The sequence below is a fragment of the Syngnathus typhle genome, linkage group LG14, assembly GCF_033458585.1.
Source record: "Syngnathus typhle isolate RoL2023-S1 ecotype Sweden linkage group LG14, RoL_Styp_1.0, whole genome shotgun sequence".
In the NCBI taxonomy this organism is placed as follows: Eukaryota; Metazoa; Chordata; class Actinopteri; order Syngnathiformes; family Syngnathidae; genus Syngnathus; species Syngnathus typhle.
The window spans coordinates 1,653,204-1,674,195 of NC_083751.1; the positions used below are offsets into that span (position 1 = coordinate 1,653,204).

At 41.9% G+C, this 20,992-nt stretch overlaps 6 protein-coding genes across 6 annotated transcripts; 4 read left to right on the forward strand and 2 right to left on the reverse strand.

The window, feature by feature from the left end:
• Positions 1-56: 56 nt before the first annotated feature.
• Positions 57-2,589, reverse strand: LOC133166521 (prostaglandin E2 receptor EP4 subtype-like). Its single transcript, XM_061296486.1, has 2 exons — positions 1,351-2,589; positions 57-1,261 (listed from the first exon to the last, which is right to left on the reverse strand). Exons 1-2 carry the CDS (start codon positions 2,194-2,196, stop codon positions 962-964), a joined length of 1,146 nt encoding a protein of 381 aa, XP_061152470.1. The 5' UTR covers positions 2,197-2,589; the 3' UTR covers positions 57-961.
• Positions 2,225-6,798, forward strand: LOC133166525 (disabled homolog 1-like). Its single transcript, XM_061296489.1, has 9 exons — positions 2,225-3,985; positions 4,069-4,273; positions 4,408-4,519; positions 5,573-5,679; positions 5,755-5,853; positions 6,061-6,192; positions 6,295-6,381; positions 6,465-6,531; positions 6,600-6,798. The coding sequence occupies exons 3-9, from the start codon at positions 4,447-4,449 to the stop codon at positions 6,779-6,781; spliced, it is 747 nt and encodes a 248-aa protein (XP_061152473.1). The 5' UTR covers positions 2,225-3,985; positions 4,069-4,273; positions 4,408-4,446; the 3' UTR covers positions 6,782-6,798.
• A 161-nt stretch (positions 6,799-6,959) lies between these two features.
• Positions 6,960-10,592, forward strand: si:ch73-40i7.2 (PML-RARA-regulated adapter molecule 1). The gene is made up of 10 exons (XM_061296488.1): positions 6,960-7,086; positions 7,863-8,445; positions 8,546-8,636; positions 8,776-8,831; positions 9,075-9,144; positions 9,549-9,591; positions 9,706-9,871; positions 9,965-9,998; positions 10,157-10,194; positions 10,270-10,592. Exons 1-10 carry the CDS (start codon positions 7,084-7,086, stop codon positions 10,305-10,307), a joined length of 1,122 nt encoding a protein of 373 aa, XP_061152472.1. The 5' UTR covers positions 6,960-7,083; the 3' UTR covers positions 10,308-10,592.
• Positions 10,593-10,739: 147 nt separating this feature from the next.
• Positions 10,740-13,238, forward strand: pex11g (peroxisomal biogenesis factor 11 gamma). Its single transcript, XM_061296490.1, has 5 exons — positions 10,740-11,132; positions 11,678-11,881; positions 11,950-12,128; positions 12,259-12,321; positions 12,395-13,238. The coding sequence occupies exons 1-5, from the start codon at positions 11,070-11,072 to the stop codon at positions 12,591-12,593; spliced, it is 708 nt and encodes a 235-aa protein (XP_061152474.1). The 5' UTR covers positions 10,740-11,069; the 3' UTR covers positions 12,594-13,238.
• Positions 12,708-14,392, reverse strand: LOC133166520 (zinc finger protein 432-like). Its single transcript, XM_061296485.1, has 2 exons — positions 14,092-14,392; positions 12,708-14,007 (listed from the first exon to the last, which is right to left on the reverse strand). The coding sequence occupies exons 1-2, from the start codon at positions 14,390-14,392 to the stop codon at positions 12,968-12,970; spliced, it is 1,341 nt and encodes a 446-aa protein (XP_061152469.1). The 3' UTR covers positions 12,708-12,967.
• A 977-nt stretch (positions 14,393-15,369) lies between these two features.
• On the forward strand, positions 15,370-20,877 carry si:ch73-40i7.5 (amyloid-beta A4 precursor protein-binding family A member 3). The gene is made up of 11 exons (XM_061296484.1): positions 15,370-15,527; positions 16,177-17,000; positions 17,295-17,325; positions 17,526-17,671; positions 17,753-17,839; positions 17,923-18,099; positions 18,190-18,369; positions 18,758-18,970; positions 19,052-19,171; positions 19,420-19,560; positions 19,733-20,877. Exons 2-11 carry the CDS (start codon positions 16,191-16,193, stop codon positions 19,802-19,804), a joined length of 1,977 nt encoding a protein of 658 aa, XP_061152468.1. The 5' UTR covers positions 15,370-15,527; positions 16,177-16,190; the 3' UTR covers positions 19,805-20,877.
• Positions 20,878-20,992: the final 115 nt, after the last annotated feature.

Here is a 20,992-nt window from a genome sequence, read left to right on the forward strand (position 1 = left end):
AAATGCAGTTTCAGTGTTGGGGTAACAGCAAATGACTAAAATAATTGTGCAAAAAATAAATTGAACATTTTAATTTGAGGTTCATGAGCAAGCTTGAGAAGCAATACTACAAAATGAAGGAGCGAGCAGAATGTTCTGTTGTGCCTGGTTACATTTCATTTTTCAGGACGGATTTCCCACTTCTGCAGTTTACAGAAGGATTCGCCGAAATACTTCGTTTCATTGACGGTTCAGTTCCTTCAATCGATGGAAACGACGGACACAGTAAGAGAGAGGGTAAGCTTGAGATGACACAAAAAGAATCAACTGTATTTAACTTTTATATTATTGCGTGTCTACGATACCCTCGTTTTTCATAGCATTAGCATCAGTCTTTATGCTTATTTTAGCGTTCTGTGCTCTAAGGTTTTATTTCTGGATGTATTTTCAGTAGTTGTATCAAATTAGAATTTAACATCAGGATGAATCAAGGGCTCGTCCTTGGACATCCAACTTGATGATGAGTGATGCAATATATAAAAAAAAAACACACAAAATGTGTGACAGTGAATGGCACAAATAAATATTCAACCCTACCTTCTTTTTTTTTTTTACACAATACTGTAGCGTGTATGTCATCATAGCATCTTTAAAATCAAGTACAGTAGTCGTTCGTGTTTTGTATAAGTGCATATTTTCTCCCTTCTGTGTACTCCAACTTCCTTCTCCAGTCCAAAACTCAGATGCCAGGTACACAGAAGAGTCTGTATAGAATGTGGCAAATACGTGTCAGTTCTGTGATTGACAGGTGAGCAGTCCAACACATACCTTTCCACCTCGCACAAAGTCAGCAGGTCCGTTCTGACTCCGAGAGTAAAAGAAAATGGATGCAATCATTTTAATGAAGACTCGTGACCCTTTCCAAAAGTGCCAAGTTGCAAAAGTGTCCGTGCACCTTCAGTCTTCAGATTTAAGAAGCACATCATGCATGTGTGGGAATGAGACATTGAGGAACATCAGGAAGCGAAGTGTCCATCATCTCACTGAACGCATGGCAGCCCTTGGTGTGTTCAGAAAAGAATCGATGCCGTTGCATGGGCAGGGTGCCACGGCTGCGAGTCCGACATCGTCGGGATAGACTGAGTATTCGACGAAACAGAGACCTCCTGAGGAGGATGTAGATCCAAGGGTCAAGGATGGGGTTAACGGATGCGATCCGGATAGCGGCCAGGTCGGCTTCAGAATTATCTTTCAGCATGACGCGGTTGGCGAATACACGGACCTGAAAGAAAAAAAAGGAGCTGCAATCTCACCGTGATGTTCTAATAGGGTGACATCAGTTTTTAGTTTCTTCAAATACTATTTCCTCACCACCAGTGGAGCTGAGCACGCCACCACCACGAGCGACGTCATCACCAGCATGGTCATGATCTGGATCTCCGCGGCGGAGGAGAGCGCCTTCCACCTGTCCCGCACGCTCCCCCTGCCGCTCCCGGTCCTCCTCCGCGCGCTCCTCCGACGCATGAGCAGCAACGAGCCGCACACGGCCACGTTGAGCGCGGCGGTGCCCACGATGAGCAGCACGCTCACCGCGCCGTACAGGAGCGAGTAAACCGCCGCCACGGGCTCCGGGGTCCTCAGGTCGATGAAGCACCACGTTTGGGAGGGTTGCAACCTACTCCTCACCACGCCCATCATCGGAAGGCTGCAGAAGAGCACGTTGATTGCGTACATGGACATCAGGGAGGTTTGCGCAAAGCGGCGGTCCACTCCGCAACGCCGGTACAAGTAGGGGCAGCAAATGGCCAAGTAGCGCTCCGCAGCCATGGCGCAAATGATGCTCAAACCAGTTAAACTGAAAAAGAGCAGCAAAAAGGAGTGGAAGTCACACAAGGGCCCGCCCCGGAGCACCTGCCGGTCCAGGTAGTTGGCGATGGTCAGCGGGCTGGCCAGACATGTACCCAGCAGGTCGGTCACAGCCAAACCGCAAACCAAGGTATAGAAAGCGGAACTTTTGCTCTCCTGTTTGGTCTTGGAGAGAACGACGATTGCGATTATATTCCCAAGAGCGCCCCCGGCGAACATTAGTATCGGTAAAGCCACTCGTTCTTTCCAGGCGTGAACCAGCAAGGTCTCATTTCTGGAGATGGAAGCGTGCGTCAAGTCGGGACTCCTCGTCATCGTATGCAGCAAGAAGCTTGCGTTTGAGAGCATCATGATTTTTATTTCTGGGCTCAGAATTTGGACTAAGCAGTGGTGGCCGTGTTCTTTAAATGGTTCCAGTTAGTGCACATGTTGCTGCGTCTTGCGAGTGGGACGACACAAACGTTGCCAGACGACCTCCCACCCAGCATTCTGATTGGACGAGAAAATCGCCGTGCGATCTTTTTCCCCCCATCCGTCTGCGGTGACGTCAGCCGCCCTCCGCTTTGGTATGGGAGACTTGTCCTCATCAAATTATTTGTGCAAGAACTTTACAGTCATCCAAGGCTGTAAAAACGAGTCGAGACAAAAGTCCATAACAGTTTGAAGATCATGCCCGAATGTATCTGTGGCCATCCCTCATTTGTACAGTGACTTATGTTTATAGTGAGGAGCATCGGTGAGGGTCTCTGTCTGCAGCAGCCCTTAAAAGACCTCATAGAACACTTACCCGAGACGTAAACTTGTCATTCTCTTTGTTCCAGACGCAAGTGAGTTGGCAGTCTGCTTAAGGACGGCACAACACATTAAGTGATGCCAAAACTTGGAAACTCCACGGCTGCTTGGAATGTCCCAGAGAAAGCACTGAATCATGGCGTGAAGAAGATGTCCCGCTGTGGATCTCTTCAGTGTCATAAATGTAGTCCATAATAGGTCATGCAGATAAAAAGGCATATAGAAGTGAACTTTTATTTATTTATTTATTTATGATGTGACAAATATGCAAAGCATTTATTGTGTACTTTGGTCTTTTTATGTGCTGGCAGCAAAATTGCAAAACAGCTGTGTCACACATGTTGGACATCAAATATGAGTTTCTTCTCTGCCAAATATAAAAATGGATACAAACAAGTTGGTTTGGATGTCACACAGATTAACATTCTTTGTGGTTACTTGAGGTTTGTGGTGAAAAGAAACAATTCTGCTCACTCTGGGAAGTGAGTCAAGATGATGGGAGAATCCCAAGGCAATCCAAATTTGCAGAGGTTGGACTTATATAAACACAACTGTAAATGTTGTATCCAAAATGTGTTTATAAATATGACCCAAAGCGCGCCACCCAAGTTTGGTTGTGTCATAAAAACGCGTCGACAAGTAAACTGTGGTTGGGGCGTGACATGAGAGCTCAATTTGAGTAAAAAGGAAAGTCGACCCAAAATGAAAGTGACAGTTTTACATTTCGTCATCCACTTGAGTTTTGAATGTTTGCTCAACTGTTGCATCCGTCGTGGGAGAAGCCTGCAAAATGTCATTTGAATTGCATCCGTTAGCCATTAGCGGTTTTGTTGACGTGGTCATTTTCAGGTCATCCTTTATTTATAGGGGGATCATGACTTTTTAATGGCTTGGATTCAATAGTTGAATCTCTGGAGTGCGTGCTTATTCAAACATAAGGAAATTATCAAATCAAAGGAAGAATATTTTTAACTCCATTTATTTGGATAAGTGGACGATGGATGGGCTTAATATTTAAATGTGACGCTAAAACCAGTAGCTTGCATCACATCTGTCGAGTTATAACAAATGTTCACCACAAGTGTTTACTGTTTGCAAAGTATTTATCCGACCGGTATTTAGTACTTTACACCGATGATGACGTTTTCTTGTTTGTTGTGCATCATTTCCGCCTGGCTTCCTGTTGAAGCAGCGTAAGTATGGGATTCCAGCGAAAGGATAATCCTTCTCATTTAGAGAAGATTTGGAGATAATCTGATGTCAACATCTTCCTCTGTCTGGGAATTTAAGACAAAATAGCTCCCTTTCGTGGGAAGAAAAGCTCTTGGGTAGCATAAGAAGCAAGCTGGTACTCTTTGAATTGTATTGACATATATGTACGGAGAAAAAAAAAAATTATACAAATTTAATAAAGCTGTTTTTTTTTTTTAGGGGTATTGGCTCTGGTTCCTTTCCCACAAAGTCCCTGAGAGAAACACATGACCAGACCATGATCTGCCGATCCTCTTCAAGAGCTCTCATGAATGCGAACTTCCCAGCGGATGTTAATGTATCACCAATGAGTCTCAGACAACCTTTGACCCCGAGCCATTTTAGCTTTGAGGCAAGATAAGTAGCAGGGATATACTCTAAGCAGGTAAAACTAGTAAACACTGTTTTCAAACTTCTTACTCAATAATTTTTTTTTGTAGGTTTCCAGATCACAAAGTTTCTTCTCCTAATTTGAAGATAAAACAGATTTCAATTAGATTTGACTTTGTTTTATTCCAGCGTCTACCGGCTGAGGAGGTCCCAGCAGGGCTTGCGGTGATGGAGTCTGCCGAGGGACGTCCTATGTCAGGACAAAGCGTAATGGAGACATGGCTGTCCTCCAGCACAAGAGGTACACCACGGCCGCCTGCCGTTGTCAAGAACGTCACACTGTAACCAGCAATGTTGATATTTTGCGTTCAATGTTGTCATTGTGTTCCAGCTGCCTGGAAGTTACTAGAAGTGTGTTTTGATTTCCTTCACGTCCTCGACTGATATTTTGGTCACGTCATCCCAGCTACCGGGGAGGCAAACATTAGAAATAACTCAGGATGTGCACAATCATAACCATCTTTTAAATAATAAATTATGATTTTTTTTTCAAAATAATTAATTTTGAAAATATAGCAATATTTTAATTCATACTACTGTGACAGTTCGGTGATTTTTTAAATTTTTTGTTTGAATATAGCAAAGGATTTTTTTAAATTTATGTGTTGGACCTCACTAGACTATGCAAGCGTAAAGTTGTGGCCGTCGAGTTAATTGAATGTCTTTCACGGTGTGTTTGTCAGATGTGAGACAGTATTTGTGTTCTGGGATTTCAGCTCTTCCAGATGTTTGACTGCTGACGCTCTACAGAACAGCTTTACTGGAATTAGCTTTATACTGGGGTCGGATGGAACTGCTTGTCTGAACTTACTATGTCACTTTTCACCTTTTCACACGAGCTAACGGTGGTATTTGTGATTAGAAAAAGGACGTTTAGTTTTCGTGTCCAAGTATTCCCGCAGAGGTCATCCTCCTGATGGTAAGCACTGTAAAAGCTTCCTGGAATAGGAGCCTGCTTTGGTAGGTCATTTATTGAAGAACTAAAAGCAACATGTGAGAAAAGTCAAAAAAGGTACCGTAATTTTCGGACTATAAGTCGCACCGGAGTATAAGTCGCACCAGCCATAAAATGCCCAAAAAAGTGAAAAAAAACATATATATGTATATAAGTCGCTCCTGAGTATAAGTCGCCCCCCCACCCAAACTATGAAAAAAAAACGCGACTTATAGTCCGAAAATTACGGTAACTAATGAATGAATTTCCATACAGATGCTGAACTGGACCAGAAATGTACTAAAACGGATGGAATGCAACACCGTTGAAATGAAATCCTAATTAGTCGAATTATCTCAGGTTGCCATGGAGACGGTATGCGTTTCCAGGCCAAGCTGATTGGCGTCGAAATGATATCCAGCGCCATTGGGGACAGGACGTGCAGGGACTCCATGAACAAACTAAAGGTGAAAAAAAAAAACATCTGGGCCCCGTCGTTTTGGGTTGAAGATTGGATTTTGAAAGTCACTGTTGCTTTGCAGCAAATGGAGACAACTGCAAAGAAACAGGGCAAGCACAAGCAGAGCATTTGGCTTCAAGTCTCAACCAGGGGCTTGCAGATTGTGGACCAGCAAACAGGGGTGAGTCACATGATCAACATTTCTGTTGACACCGTGGACACCTGCTCGGATTACCACACGAAGGCCGGCTGGGCAATTCCCATCCTGAAGAGGATATTAACGAAATAAATAAGAGGGGGGGGGGGGGGGGGGTTTGGTGCATGCTAATGGAGCTAAAATGCAGTAGAGATGTTCACGTTACTTGAAAATAGTCCATTTGTTTTTCAGGTGCTTCAACATGAGCACGAGAGAAGTAGGATCATTTCCCTGGTCAGAGACAAGCAGGATTTAAGAGCTTTGGCTTACATCTACCAACAAGACCACACCTACAGCCTCTTCTACGTTAAGATGGCCCATCTGGTACTTTGAACACAAAAAGATAAAAAAAGTCAATTGATCATGTTTTTTTTTTTTAGGCATTTCAAAATATAGTCAGCAATGTTTGAACTCGATGTTTTCTAGGCAAAGCCTGTCTTGGATGCTATTAAAGAGAAGTTTGAGGAAGTGGATCAAGACTTTTCACAGTGTTCCGCAGAAACATTGGCACAGGTCAGAACATGCTGAAATGCTTTATCACGAGAAAATTTGGAACAATTTGGAATATAAACGCGACAACCTTTCTGCGTCTCCAGAGCTCTGAGATGATGAAAACCTGCAAAGAATCATCGGAACCACTCGTACCTATTTCTTCACTCCCAGGTAACATAAATAACCGTGTACAATTGATTCAGTATTACAAATCCAACATGGCATTCTTTTTTTTTCAGAATCTCAGCATCAAATATTGTCCAACTATCTGATATCGCCTGCCGTGATGCGTCAGATTCCCGTTCAAGGCTCTCAGCTGGCGGTTGACACTCCCTCCCCTCCTTCACTGAACCTCATTCAAATGACAATATCATTGTCTGACTTGTGCACAGTAGGAAACCCCCATGAATCACTTTGTTAACAAATGACCCCATTTGACACTATTGCTATTTTTTTTTCTTTTAATCTGTAGCAACCCTATATGGAGCACAGTCCACCATCAGTGCCCCTGATTAAAATGCATAGAAAAACATGAACCTGTGAATTTCTTTTCCCCCCCCCTAGTTATCATAGCACTGCAGGTGGTTTTTGTTTGTCACTTCCTGGTTTTCAACAAGTGCACTGGCACACAGGTCGACTAAGCCTGGTAACGCAATCGTCGCGCAACATGGGGCGCTTTGCTCCCAACCTGCTCTGACACCTCTGGAACCGTTCTGCAGAATCATGGTAAGAGAATTTCAAAATTCTTAATTGATCAAGAGGTTGAATGGGCTGGGGTGAGTACGGCTTCAATCGGGGCTTTACCATTATTTGATTTGTTTCTTCAAATTGTTTTCAAACCAAAGTTATAAATGTGCTTGTCCATCATTTTTTTCATATTTAAAAAGCTTTTATTTTGATTTGCAGGTCATTCTAGTGATAGTCCTGTTTTCCACCATAGTAAATTATATTATTAAATTGTGCCTAAATATTAACATTGCAAATGAACACATTTTATTCAGCACTTCGTTTAATAATATGGTGTCCCTAATAAAGTGTCTAGTGAGATGGAACTATGTGGAAGCAGACTGAAAAGAGAGTTTGAATCCGTTTCCTTTGTTCTATATAATCTCACATTTTATTGGCGCAGCAGTTTCAGCACACACCACGTTTCCATAGCAACCAGTGCAGGATGCTGCCTGAGGTAAAGAAGCGTGTGGTCGCTTACACTTCCTTCACACTGACTTTACAAAGGTTGTAACCTTTAGGTGTTTGCTCAAAAGATCCTCAGCATTGAACCATATTTATTTTTTTTCTAACCTGGTTTTCAATTGGGTCATGTCTGGAAAAAAAAAAAAAAAAGACATCACATCCATGTTAAATTGCAGTCTTTTTTTTTTTTAATGTGAGAAAAATGAAACTACATTGAACTTTATTGTGACCTATATATAAAATGTTCCTTTTAATTAAAAAATATCCATCATCCATCTTGAGAAATAAACGTGTGTTGTTCTTGTCGTCAGGAAGACGCCGTCGACGTCAAGGCTTTGCGGGCCAGGTTCAGTAGCACCGCCGGCGCATCACGCACCAACAGCCGGGATAGTCAATCTCCAAAATCTCCACCGTCTGATTTTGTCAGAGCCGTGGGATCAACAGCCCAGAAGGACATTTCCCAACCTAAAGTGTCTCCGACATATGTGGCTGGTCCAGATGCGGCGAAGTTCCAAAGAAACCAAGCAACGGCAGCCCCCGCCCCTGCCGGTTCTATTTTTTTCCCTCCGTCACCTCTCAATAGAAAGGTCGCAACATTAGTGGAGTCTTCAGGCGGTAATAAAATTAAACAGGCGGGTGAGATGCTCGAAAAAATGATGCTGAGGGGGGCCGCGGGTACTAAAGTCCCCCTTCCGGTTTCGACATTAACCCCGCACCCCCTTCGGCTGAAGAGTACAAGCACTGTCATCCCATTGAGGAAGCCACTTCCTTCTGAGGGACCTCTTCCCTTGAAACCCAAACGACCACCCAACGTTGACCTGGAGCAATTCCTGAAAATAAGACAACAATCTAGGCCACTTCCAGTTCATGATTCAGAGGGATGGTCCAATGCTGGTATTCATGTTTATTTATTATTTTGGGGAGTGATGAACAAGCTGTTTGCAGTGCTGTTCAAGTTCCAAAACTGACTTTGTCACACTGAATGTTTCCTCAGGGTCAAAAGCAAGACCTGGAGTGACCAGTCCATTAAATCCTCCTTCACAACTCATCAAACCCGACAGGCCGCAGAATGACCTTGATTACGTGTGAGTATTTTGGATCAAGGTTACAATTTTGAGGTGTTCACTTAATTTTGTATAATCTGGGTCAAATCTGGTCCAGGTTGATTTGTCTAATATTTGGCTCAACAATTTTGGATGTAACATATTGTGTTGTTCTCTACAGGGATGTTGACATCTACCATGATGCTTATGATGACGTTGCAACCTCGGAAGACAAAGGTAAAAATAAGTGTATGAGCAGCAATTAAAATATGAGATATTTGATCATTTTAACTCATTTCTAATTTACATTTAGCTCCTTGAAGAAAGGGATTTTTAAGACTTTTTTTTCCCCAGACCGATACTAGTTGTCAATACTTGAGTCGTCTGGGGCCAGTTCTAAAACACAAAACAGAATTTAGAATTGGAAGACAACTTGAGACACTGCATGTTGTCGTAACATCATTTTCTTTGTGGTCTTAGATAACTATGATGACTTTTATATATCAACTGGGGATCTTCCACCACCACCGCCACCACCACCTGCAATTAGGTACACAATTTATAAACGTATTTATTTATTGTTAATGAAAAAGCTGATGGAACACACTGTTGCTGCACTTTTATTCTTGTCCGCTATAAAACTGAAGTTAAACTGTTCACCCCTTGAACAAAGTAACAGGAAGGCAGAGAAATACTGCGACCTAGTGGTGTGTTTAGGTATTGGCACAAGTGTAGGTGTTTTGTACGTGCACGTAGATGGCAGCAGAAAACAATACATTCTGAACTCTATCAGGAACGCAGACCTATATTTACAATCTAAATTACAATCTACCAATTGAACTCAAACTATATTAGCAATCAAGTAACTTTCCTAAACTTGTTACATTCTTGATAAAGCTGTACCTTGAAATCAGATGACAGAAAATAAACAATAAAATGTTTTTTTTTTCACAGCATTGATCCCAACAAGGAAAAGGAGCTAAGAAAGAAATTCAAGGTTTGTGGTTTCTTATATATTTTTATTATTTGTAGTTTTTATTCTTGGCCAGTTGCACAGATTATTTGAATGATTCAGTTATTTAAGAAAAGCTATCTGTGCTAAACGTTTCAGTACGAGGGTCCACTCAGAGTGTTGCAGACCCTGATGGTGGCTCCTGACTGCGTCATGAAGAAGCCAGGCGAGAAGGACCTCTATGTGTCTCACGGGGATGTTCTGAATGTCATTCAGTTCACTAACAGCAAGAAAGCTCTGTGCCACAACTCCGCATCAGGAAAGTGTAAGTGATGATGAACATATTACTTTTATTATTTTTACTTTTATTCGGTCTTGTCCATGTTTCGGTGTTTACTTTTTGCATTATTTCTTACAGATGGTTATGTATCCAGAAAGCTTCTTGTTCCACTGTGAGTCAATCTTACTTTCCATATTTTATACACATGGATCTCATAATACACACATTTTTTTTATGCTAACATACAATATAGTTAATGGCTTGGGTGTAGACAAAATGAGGAGTCTAATAAAGGAAGATGAATCAACACAATATCATCTTCATTTGCAGGGAAGGGGATATTTACGATGATGTTGATTATCCCGCTGGTGAGTTGAACTGATGGCAACGATTTACTGCAGAATTGCATTTTCTTCATCACTTTTCTTTCTTTTCTTTTTCAGAACAACATGACAAGGGTCATGCGCCCGCAGATTATTAATCTGTCAAACTAAATATAGATATTTATAAAGATGATGGAAACAGACTACAATATAGTGTAACTAAATGAACCTGAGAACCGAATCGGCTTGTTAGAAAGTTGTTGTGCTTATTAACAAACAAACAAACAAACAAACAAACCAGTTGCAATCTTTCACATAGACTATCAAATGAGAAATAAAAAGTAGATTTAACCATTCACAGTTATTGTACAAAATGGACACACTATTGTTGATTTTGCTTGACTTAACCCCTGATGTCCTTTCAAATAAAACCTCTTATTTAAGTTTTTTTTTTCTATGATATCATTCCTGCATTAGAATTTAAGAAAATAGTCAAATAAAATGGAGTGAAAACAGCCGTTCACTTTTTGTTTATGATGATGATGATGATGATCCAACTAGACCTCTAACTGACGTCTTAAATAGAAGAATAGAATAGAAAAGAATAATCATAATAATCACATAAATTTAAAACATTAAAAATTTATAAAACCAACAATAACAAATGTAGTTGAAATCTTCTCAACCTGTCATTCTAAAGTATAATCTATTTGGACGCTAGAGGGCAGTAATGCTTTCCGCGTTAGCTTAAACATGAACGCTCGATAATCGATGAGTTGAGTCTGAAAGGTGTTTCGGTCGAAGTCCAGCAGAAGCAAAGAAAAACGGGCGTAATATAAAAGTTCAGGATGTTTCACCCAAAAGCATTTTGCACTTTGTTTATTTTTTGACAGTAGCGTTTACTTGCGTCCGTGTCAGACATGCAGCAGTCGGTCGACTGTCTTATTCGGGTTCTGGAGTCCTACAGAGGAAGAGACAAACTCGTGAGTATTCTCCTTGACTGTTGACACTTGTGAGAAAAATCTCAAAAATGTTCAATTCCAGCTCACAAATAAACTCCCCTTAGATTTATATAAAGTTAAAAAAAATTGGACTGAAACTCGAATTATCTACTATTTTAATTGAGTGATCAGGACCATATGGTAATGATAATTACAGCAACATTAATATTACTGATATATTTATTATAATAGCTAAGGGCTCTCTTCCAATAAAATATGGTTCATAACTGCTGAACAGAGAGCAACATACATTTAAAATGACGTCATTCCCAGCGAAAATTATGTTTATTAAATTATGTTATGAAATTTATGTTCATCAAGCCCCCAATAAAAATGTTTGACTGACATGTACAAGTTAAAACACTGAAATGGCCATAAAGTTAATTCCCTGAAGATTTAGTGATATTTAATGTGCTAAATGTGTCTGAGCCTGACAGACTGTGTAAATATGTATTCAACAAATTAGTAAATAACGTAAACACGTGCTGTGACGCAAGTTTCTGACTCAATGTTTTCTCTACTAACAGATCAGAACACTTTGCTATGGCTCGCAGCTGGTTGGAGGCCTTCTGTCACCCAAGGCTGAGGCTGAGGCTGATGCTTCATTCCACAACCTTGGGAAAAGTCTGCTGCTCTTTTCTGCTCAGCTCAGCCACTGCAGGACGGTGCTGAGGCTGTTTGATGATCTGTCCATGCTGGCGTATTCCTACACTTACGGATTTGGAGCCAAGGTGTCCTTTTCTTCTTCTTCTTCTAATGGTGACATATGTTTCACATGTTCAACACATGTTGTCTGTAGGAGAAAGATGGAATCGTGCGCTGGATATCGGTGCTCACAAATGTGGCCGACCAACTCTACTACCCGTGCGAACACGTGGCCTGGGCCGCCGACGCTCACCTCGTCGGGGTGAAGTCGGAAAGATGGTGGCACGTCAGCACGGTGCTGTGGGGAACCTCGCTGCTGTTGGCGATACTTAGGTGAAGTCAATGCTGAAATTTTCAGAATTCCAGTTTTTATTTCATGGTATTTACATCTTGATGTGATTTTCATTTCAGTTCCTAGATAATTATTAAATTGTCTATTGAATTCAATTTGTCTGTTCTTCAGGTCGCTCAGAGTTCGCACGCTGCTCAGGAAGGAGCTTAGGAGATGTGCCAAAGGTGGAAGCAGGTGCTGTATCTACAGCTTTTTATTCATAATTTCCCTTGCTCATTTGTTTCATCTACGTTTCCTTTTTCCACAGCTACGTTCAGATCCATCGGCAGATGCAGGTGGAGCTGCTTTCCATCCTTGGATCTATGACAGACCTGAGTAACGCCATCCACTGGATGCCTCACGGTTTCTTGTGGGCAGGACGATTCCCTCCTTGGCTAGTAGGACTGATGGGTACCATCTCTTCTCTTGTGGCTTTGATCAAGATGAACGCAGGAGACTGTGATTAAATACGCGGTACCGAATGATGGACGCTTTGGTCAGCACTGCAGCAAATATTGGATCCATTTGACAATTTCAAGAGCACGCTAATCGTGCTCTGTAGCATAAGACTTATTGACGTATTTATTCAATGCGTGTTTTTTTTTTTTTTTTTTTATTAGGGGAGAATGACAAAAATCAAATTTACACAGGAGTTAAAATCCAATTCTTAGAAGAAAAAAAAAACTGTTTAAGATAATACAAAAACATTACGCAATTCAAGGTCACATCAGGCAGTGGTAATAAGAATCAATCACACCTATTTTCCACAGTTCCTCTGTCACATAAATCAATGTATGGATAATCAACAGATGATCATGAGTTGCAGCCCTACTTGAAAACTTTATGTAGAGCCGCTTTTCTCGCCCGGGCATTTGTGCTTGCGAGCTTCACTTTTACGAAAGAATCGTTGGAAACACACAGCACAGGTGTAAGGTTTCACACCAGTGTGTGTGTTCATATGTGCCATCAAATGTGGCTTCTGAAGAAATTTCTGATCGCATTCCGAGCAAGCAAAAGGTCTTTCTCCCGTGTGTGTTCTCATGTGACTTTCTAAATTGGTCTTCAGAGCGAAACTTCTAAAGCAAACTGAGCAAGTAAAGGGTTTTTCTCCAGTGTGTGTCCTTTTGTGTGAGTTCAAAGCAACCTTACATTTAAATTGAAGACTGCAATGTGAGCAAGAAAATGGCCTCTCATCACTATGTCTCACCATGTGCTTTTCAAGGTTGTTCTTGCTTCTAGTTCTTTTTCCGCACACTGAGCAGGAAAAAGGTTTTTCTCCAGTGTGCACCATCATGTGTTTTTTAAATTGGTCCTTATAAGTGAAACTTTTACCACACTCTGAACAAGAAATTTTTTTTTCCGGACAGTGTATTCTCGCATGGATTATGGCTGTATGCCGAACTGAGTAACTTTTACCGCATGTTGCGCAGGTATGTATTGTCTCCCCTTCAGGTGTAACTTCTGTTCTCACGTGTGTTGCGTAATGTTTAATAACTTGACCCTGTCGTGGCAGAAATTCATGGCAAATGCTGCACACCCGTGCGTAGCAACTTATATGTTGGTTTTTGCTCTTCAAAGGTTTTTGGGGGTCAGCACTGTCTTCATCCTCTGAAGAGTCAGCCACCACAATATATGGAATGGGACCCTCAGCAATTGTGGTCGACCTGCTGCTTAGAGGATCCACCTTAATATTTTTTTCTCTTTCACTGTGATGAAGCTTAAGTTCCTGTTCGCCATTTCTAGAGGTGGTCTGAGTCTGATACGGTCCCTGAAACTGGACTGGCTGTACTTGCATGTGTGAGGGCACTGGCAAGTTCTGCTGCCTGAAGGTCCATGGCAGCTGTACAAAACGCACCTCGTTGATCCTCGCAAACATCTGACCTACGGAATGCAAAGAACAAAAAGAAGTCAAATCATTTGCATGTCAAAGGCCACCTTCTCATCTACATTTCAAAATGGCCGCACCTTGCATTGTTTGCTGATATGTTGACATCCATCCGCTTCTGTTCTGGTGAAAGGCGTTGCCTTGCTTCTCCTGACTTTGTTGTTCGGGACGCTGCCGAGACTGATGTTGAGCATTGTTCTCCAGTCGGTTCTCGGGTCTTTGATTCCCATCACCTCCTTGATTGAAGCGGAGCTGCATGTAGGCATCACCTCTTTGATTCAACCACAGTGGCATGTATGCATGACCTCCTTGATTCAACCAGAGTGGCGTGTATGCATGTATCTGGTTGCGATGATGAGGGTTCTCTGGATGTGATTGCATGATGGTGGAGGTCTATGTCTGTTTCCTTCAAAGGCAACAAGTAGACATCTGCAGAATACAAAACATAGATCAGCGTTGAAAGAGAAACGGATAGCATGACAGTTTGCATTTTATAGTATGAAATAAGGCGACCCCTGACCAGGAAAAGTTGAAAACAAGCATAAATAGTCTCTCATTTTTAAATGTAAACAGCAACTTTCCCGAAGGAGATATTGCACAAAAGAAGAAAAAACTTACAAGATAAAAAGTTTTAAATACGGAGTACATGCACACTTTTACTTACCGACAAGACGGACCCAACAAGATCAACAGCAACCTCCAGACAACGTGGACGTTTATACAGGGCCGGGAGAGAGGGGGTGGGGGTGGGCGTGCGTTTTTCGCGACCCTTCCCCTTTATGGCATGCAAATTGATGATCGTAAATGCCTCTGATGATCCTTGAGACGATAAGCACTTTCAAACAACCAAACGAGTGGGGAGTCTGGGGGCATGCAACTCTTTGTCTTCTCTCCTTGCAAGGCGCCAGGTCTATTTGTCAATTGGTTTACTTATCAGTCACTTTAGGTTAAGTTGCAAAACTTTGTTTTATATTCTGCACTTACTAATGAATATTTGAGTTTGACTAAATCACTTTAGGTTAAGTTGCAAAACAGCGAATCACGCAATATATTAATTGGGATGAATGCTCAAAAATGTATTTAGATCGATGTGTTTTTTTCGATTGAGCAGGACTGGGCTGCGCGGGTGACGTCAGCTGTTGAGCTCGTGATGCATTCAAAAACTTCCGTTTTATAAACTTTATCCCACCCCTTCTTGGATATTATGGAAAACTAACATTATTACTGCCTGTATTGTGTGATTTCATATAAGATGAAACTTCCTGTCGAATAAATATGAATGTTAATTCGTCAAAAATATACAACACACACATTTAGCTTGCGAATATTCCTGTTGGATAGCCGTGTACTCCGAACAACTATAAAACATGAATGCAACTTAGTTTTCCCAAAACAACGTCAGCAAGTCAATAATGAAGCCAAAGTGTAGCTTCGGGGATGGCAACATGAAAAGGAAACGTTTATAGGATTTCATGTTTTTCTTGTTGTTAGAATGACGAATAAAATCCAAGTCTGGGTAAGATTGCCAATACTTGTTCATATATATCGTGTTCTCTCCTTGTGAGCACAAAGAAAGAGTCCAAATATCCGATGAGATCTTCTCCCCTTCCTCACATTACCACGAGTGCATTCCGTTCAAATATTTCTTTCCTTGATTTTATTTTCTACTTTTTAAAGTGACCCGCTAGCTCTCTGCTTCGTCGATGCTTAATTTAGTGAGCCCACGGTTCAGTTCTTGTCGTTTTTTTTGTTTTTTTTAATTCGCCAACTTTAACGCCAGTCATCGGTTTATTCGGTTCATTCTTGTAGTTGAATAGTTACATTTCCATTCACACCTGTTGCATTGTACTTAGTTAAGCGTCCATCTTTATGAATAACAATGTGCCATGTTTTGACTTCCAACAGGCTCCGTCGTATAATTTGCATTCATGTACTTTGTCCTGCTTATCTTAATTTGCATTCACACCTGTTGCATTGTACTTAGTTAAGCAATCATCTTTATGAATAACAATGTGCCATGTTTTGACTTCCAACATATAATTTGCATTCACACATGTACTGCTTATCCTAATGGGTGTTTTGAGAAGCGACCATCTTGTTGTGGTCTGTGTCCCAGTGTATTCATCAACTTTATGAATAATGTGCCATGTTTTGGCTTCCAACAGGCTCAGTTTAAAAAATGGAACCCGACCACAGCTCTCTTGATGCGTCATCTTCTGCACCCTCGGAAAACCAGAGCTTGACTCCTAATGGCGTCGATGAGCTCCATTCCCAGGTTGGGGAATTGGAATCGCTCGATATGATAGAGCCTCCTCCGTTAGACTGGAAGTCCGACTCGTCCGGCGAAGCTGGCTCGACAGAAGAACTGGAGGACGCCGGGTTCCTCTCGCCTTCTGGCGATCTAGAAAAGGCGAGCTCGGATGACCTCCATACGCTCGATGTGAACCAGCAGGAGGTCGAGACAAACAACACCGAGTCGAAAAAGGAGAATGAAGGGGGAGTGGAAGATGATGCAAATGCGGAGGATGAGGAGGCGAACCAAATACAAGGCGATGAAGACCACACCCGTATCCAAACGTTGCTCTGTCAACTTCAGAGGATGGGTGACGAAGCTCATACTCCCCCCAGGACACCACCCTGCCTCAACGATGATCATGAGGAATCGTCTTCACTATCAACATCATTAGAGGAGAGCAGTGAAACTACTGGTTTGTTATTTTCTGAAAGCCACCAGAGAGATGTGTTGGGACTGCTGCAGTGCACGGACGTCGTGGGCACGACGCCCCATGGCAGCTGCCTTCCCCACGCACGGGAAATGGATGCCGTTGTGTCCGTCTCCTACAGCCAGGAAGATGCCCAGAGTTTCTGGGGGCTGCAGCGGGAAGAAGAACCTGTCGATTCACTGCCTGACGGAGACTTCCCTGAGCCGGTGTGGGTGAAATTGAGGGAAGAGGCTCGAGGGGAGGAAGGTTCTGCAGAGAGGGAACAGGTTGGTCAACTGTTTGATTTTGAGCTCATAGTAATAAGCTTTATTTATGCAAAGAGCACATTTTCCATTCAATATTATATATTCTGATCATATAATGTAATGATAGGCGAAACCTCGAAAATGTAATTAAAAAAAAAAAAAATTAAGTTTGAATCATAACCTAATGCCTCTTTTCTACTGTGTTGTTACTAACTTTGTTTGGGTAACGTATTTATCAGAATTGGTTTAACCCATAACCTAAATATTAGTAACCTCAAGTATTGATTGCAATCTGATGATGTTGTTTTCTCACAGAATGCTGATGACCGTCCTCCATACAAAGACGGTAAGTCTATCTCTATTAGTTTGGTCATGGAGAAGCTGTTCAATGCATATTTGATGTCTTTTCCTTCAAGTGGTGAATTAATCAACAGGTCATTCTAGAAGCTGTATCATGTGTCCTCCTGGGCTCTTAGTCAATGGACTTTATTGACAGTGGCGTGTATCAATTGTATGAAAAATAATCTAAAGTGATTCACCTTCCAGTACCTGGCCCATGTGATCCTGAAGACCTCTTGGATGGAGTCATATTTGGTGCCAAGTACCTGGGTTCGACTCAGCTCAAGTCTGAGAAGAATCCATCTACCAATGCCCGGATGGCACAGGCTCAGGAGGCGGTGGATCGTATTAAGGTGAAGTCCATCGTCTGCTCACCGTGGACGGTAAATGTAACATCAGCTGTCTCCTTAATCATTTCTTCTCATTTATTTCAGGCTCCAGAGGATGAAACCCAACCCATGACAGAGGTGGATCTATTCATCTCCACTCAGAGGATCAAAGTTCTTTCTGCTGATACGCAGGTGGTATTTGAAATAAAATAAAAAATCCAAGCATGCCAACAGCGCAGAAAGATGTACCTTACATGTGTCCTGTGTCCACCCAGGAGGCCATGATGGATCACTCTTTGCAGATGATTTCTTACATCGCAGATATTGGAGATATCGTGGTCCTAATGGCCCGCAGGAAGCGAAAAGGGCAAGAAAGTTCCCCGTCTTCATCCTCCTCGTCCTCCAAACCTCAGAAGTGCTTAATGCTCTGCCACGTCTTCTCCTCCGTGGATGTGAGTTTGAAAATCGGTTGTCGCTAACGTTGCTCCTCACAAAGTGCGTTTCTCCTGCAAAAATGACACAACCTTCGCATCTCCATCCAGGCCCAGGTCATAGCTCAGGCTATCGGCCAGGCATTTGGAGTGGCCTACCAGCAGTTCCTTCATACCAGCGGCATCAAGGCCACCGATCTGAAGCCTGGCGAGTACAGTGACTACTTGGAAAATCAGGAACTCTACAATGGAGACCTGGCGCACTTTTCTGATTCCCAGAACATCAGAGAGGTATCTACTCTATGTTTATATAGCCCTCAATCACAGACAAGGATTCAATGCTAGTTGAGTTTGTTCAAATTGAATCAATGTGTAACTGGAGTCCAACGTGTGCAGCAATACTCCAAATTTCCTTGGCAGGATTTTCCGACGACGATGGCAGCTTAAATGACTTTCTTGATTTGTTCTCGGGTCAGTCGTGCCGCTAGTAGCCTGATCCGCAACAGCTAGCCGGCTACCCGACTCCTCCGTCAGGCGCGATTGAGTTACACGACGACTCCGAACTCATGAAATATGCTCGTGTTTAAAACGATCCTTTACAAAAATATTGATTGACGCTGTCGAATTAAAAGGGATTGAATTAAAAAATGATTTTTTTTTCTCCCAATTTGTGGCTCAGGTTGTTATCACCAAGGCACCAGGGGAAATATTAGGGTTGGCAGTGGTGGAATCAGGCTGGGGCTCCATTGTGCCCACGGTGATGGTGGCCAATCTTCTTCACGGAGGTCCCGCTGAGCGCTGCGGCGAACTCAGTATTGGTGATCGTATCATGTCTGTCAATGGTACCAGCATGGTGGGTCTGCCCATCACCACATGCCAAAATATCATTCAGGTAAGAAATCAAACGGCCATCAATGAAAAATGGATTGAAGTGTGTGTTACAATGCAACTCATAATTGTGTGTTTATTTCAGGACTTGAAAAGCCAGAAGTATGTTAAGATCAGCATCGTTCACTGCCCTCCTGTCACCATGGCGATTATCAGGAGGCCAGATCCCAAGTATCAGCTCGGTTTCAGCGTGGAGGATGGAATCGTAAGTCAAGTTGAAGTTATATTATTCGATCTGCTCGGTTGGGATGCTCATTTACAAAACCTGAACTAGATTTTGGAAGAAAAAAAAATCTGCTTACTGTTGGAGACACCTAAATGAACGGAATCTTACGATTGGCAAATATGGACAAATAGCTTTTCTTGAGTGTTGATTTGAATTAATATTTTAACTGGAGTCGATTTTGCCAATCTTTGTCTTTAAAATACATCTTCCCCCCCCCCCCTCCTCAGATCTGTAGTCTTATGCGAGGTGGTATAGCGGAAAGAGGAGGCATCCGAGTTGGACACCGCATCATCGAAATTAACGGACAGAGCGTTGTTGCCACACCACATGACAAAATCATTCAGATCCTGACTAACGCAATAGGAGAGGTAATAACGATGCACTGACATGAAAAGTCATCACATTCGATTTCAGACGTTTCGTTTCGGTGACAAAATGATTTCAGGCCAAAAACTTTGCACATCATCAGGCTCATAGTTTGATGCATTCTTTGTATTGCAGAGTCATGTAGTTTTTATTATTTTTTTCTCTTCTCCATAGATTCACTTGAAGACCATGCCAGCCTCAACATATCGGCTTTTAACCGGACAAGAGCAGCCAGTGTTTCTTTGACAAGTAGAGCTGATCAGTGTTATAAGATCCACAAACATTTGCAAGTACAGCATAGCCACTTTGAACACAACTAAGTACTGTCTGTTTTATATACCGTCAAAAACACTGACTTGGATTTAGTTTAAATGTAGGTAGGAAATAAGGTTGTAAGTAGCTGAAATCGACTAAAGCATACGTAGGTGCAGTGTTTTACGCTTTATGGATTTACATAATAATGAACATTAATAATAAGCACATCTCATGGCCCTTTTGGTCTTCCAGTTTGTGTTTTTTGGGTGCCTGACCCGAAAGTGCTCAGAGAAAGTAAGTACTGTTGTACTCGCATTCTGGTTTCATTCATATAAATGTGCTTTCAGACTTGTCGATGTGCATACTGAAAGATAACTGCCGCTTGACAGAGACTTCTATATTTTTTAATCAAATTGCTCTTTTGTATTTTCATTACACGCACCGTGTGTAGGATATTGACATGTGGTGTTCTTTTGTATGCATAAGGAATGTGACGCAACCGGTATTTGTATGACACATAATGGCCACAGCACAAGGATCACCAGCACAGGATATAAAAAAAAAAATCAGAATAAACATAATTGTGTTGAATTTGGATCGAAGCATTGGGTTCGGAGCTCGCGTTGATGCAAGGCCAGCCGAGAGCTTTAGTGGGGCTACGCAGATTCATGTGGGTCATCGACAAGTTGGCATTTTGGAGGAAATGACACTGCAATGTGAGACATCCTCTATCGCGGTGTTCTCTTTGACTTCTTTTCATATTCAGACAGCAGATTTGAAATATGTTGTCTCTTAAAACTTGTATTTGATAAACAAAGGCACAGACAACTTTACTCTTCGTACATTTTTCATCTTGCAACAATTGACACAATAAGATTTCAGTCGTTTCCTTGGGGGTCTCTTGGTGAGCTTCAGCCTGCCTTCATCGTGATAAATGTGACATTGTAATATTTGATGTGAACAAACGAAACAAAATAAGTATCTAAGCAAAGTTTCATGTTCTTACTGTGTGGGTTTGTTCATGATACCCTGTTAATCCGGTTGATAAAGTTGCTGTTTACACTGTATCTTTTGTATCTAATCTGATTTTGTAACCTCGATGGTATGTTTTGTGAATTTGTTGTTTGCTATTTCTCTACTTAAAATTTCAGCATTCTCGGTGTACTTTTTGGAATTAAG

Coding starts and splice junctions, on each gene's coding strand:
- LOC133166521 (XM_061296486.1), bottom strand. CDS start 2,196: ATGATGCTCTCAAACGCAAGCTTCTTGCTGCATACGATGACGAGGAGT. Junction 1,262..1,350: donor CGTGCTCAGCTCCACTGGTG/GTGAGGAAATAG, acceptor TTTTTCTTTCAG/GTCCGTGTATTCGCCAACCG.
- LOC133166520 (XM_061296485.1), bottom strand. CDS start 14,392: ATGCAATCACATCCAGAGAACCCTCATCATCGCAACCAGATACATGCA. Junction 14,008..14,091: donor ATATCAGCAAACAATGCAAG/GTGCGGCCATTT, acceptor TGCATTCCGTAG/GTCAGATGTTTGCGAGGATC.
- si:ch73-40i7.2 (XM_061296488.1), top strand. Junction 8,637..8,775: donor CAGAATGACCTTGATTACGT/GTGAGTATTTTG, acceptor TGTTCTCTACAG/GGATGTTGACATCTACCATG. Junction 9,145..9,548: donor CCACCACCACCTGCAATTAG/GTACACAATTTA, acceptor TTTTTTTCACAG/CATTGATCCCAACAAGGAAA.
- si:ch73-40i7.5 (XM_061296484.1), top strand. CDS start 16,191: ATGGAACCCGACCACAGCTCTCTTGATGCGTCATCTTCTGCACCCTCG. Junction 17,001..17,294: donor GTTCTGCAGAGAGGGAACAG/GTTGGTCAACTG, acceptor GTTTTCTCACAG/AATGCTGATGACCGTCCTCC. Junction 18,100..18,189: donor ACGTCTTCTCCTCCGTGGAT/GTGAGTTTGAAA, acceptor ATCTCCATCCAG/GCCCAGGTCATAGCTCAGGC.
- pex11g (XM_061296490.1), top strand. CDS start 11,070: ATGCAGCAGTCGGTCGACTGTCTTATTCGGGTTCTGGAGTCCTACAGA. Junction 11,882..11,949: donor CTTACGGATTTGGAGCCAAG/GTGTCCTTTTCT, acceptor TGTTGTCTGTAG/GAGAAAGATGGAATCGTGCG. Junction 12,129..12,258: donor CTGCTGTTGGCGATACTTAG/GTGAAGTCAATG, acceptor TCTGTTCTTCAG/GTCGCTCAGAGTTCGCACGC.
- LOC133166525 (XM_061296489.1), top strand. CDS start 4,447: ATGGAGTCTGCCGAGGGACGTCCTATGTCAGGACAAAGCGTAATGGAG. Junction 5,680..5,754: donor ACTCCATGAACAAACTAAAG/GTGAAAAAAAAA, acceptor GTTGCTTTGCAG/CAAATGGAGACAACTGCAAA. Junction 6,382..6,464: donor CCGCAGAAACATTGGCACAG/GTCAGAACATGC, acceptor CTGCGTCTCCAG/AGCTCTGAGATGATGAAAAC.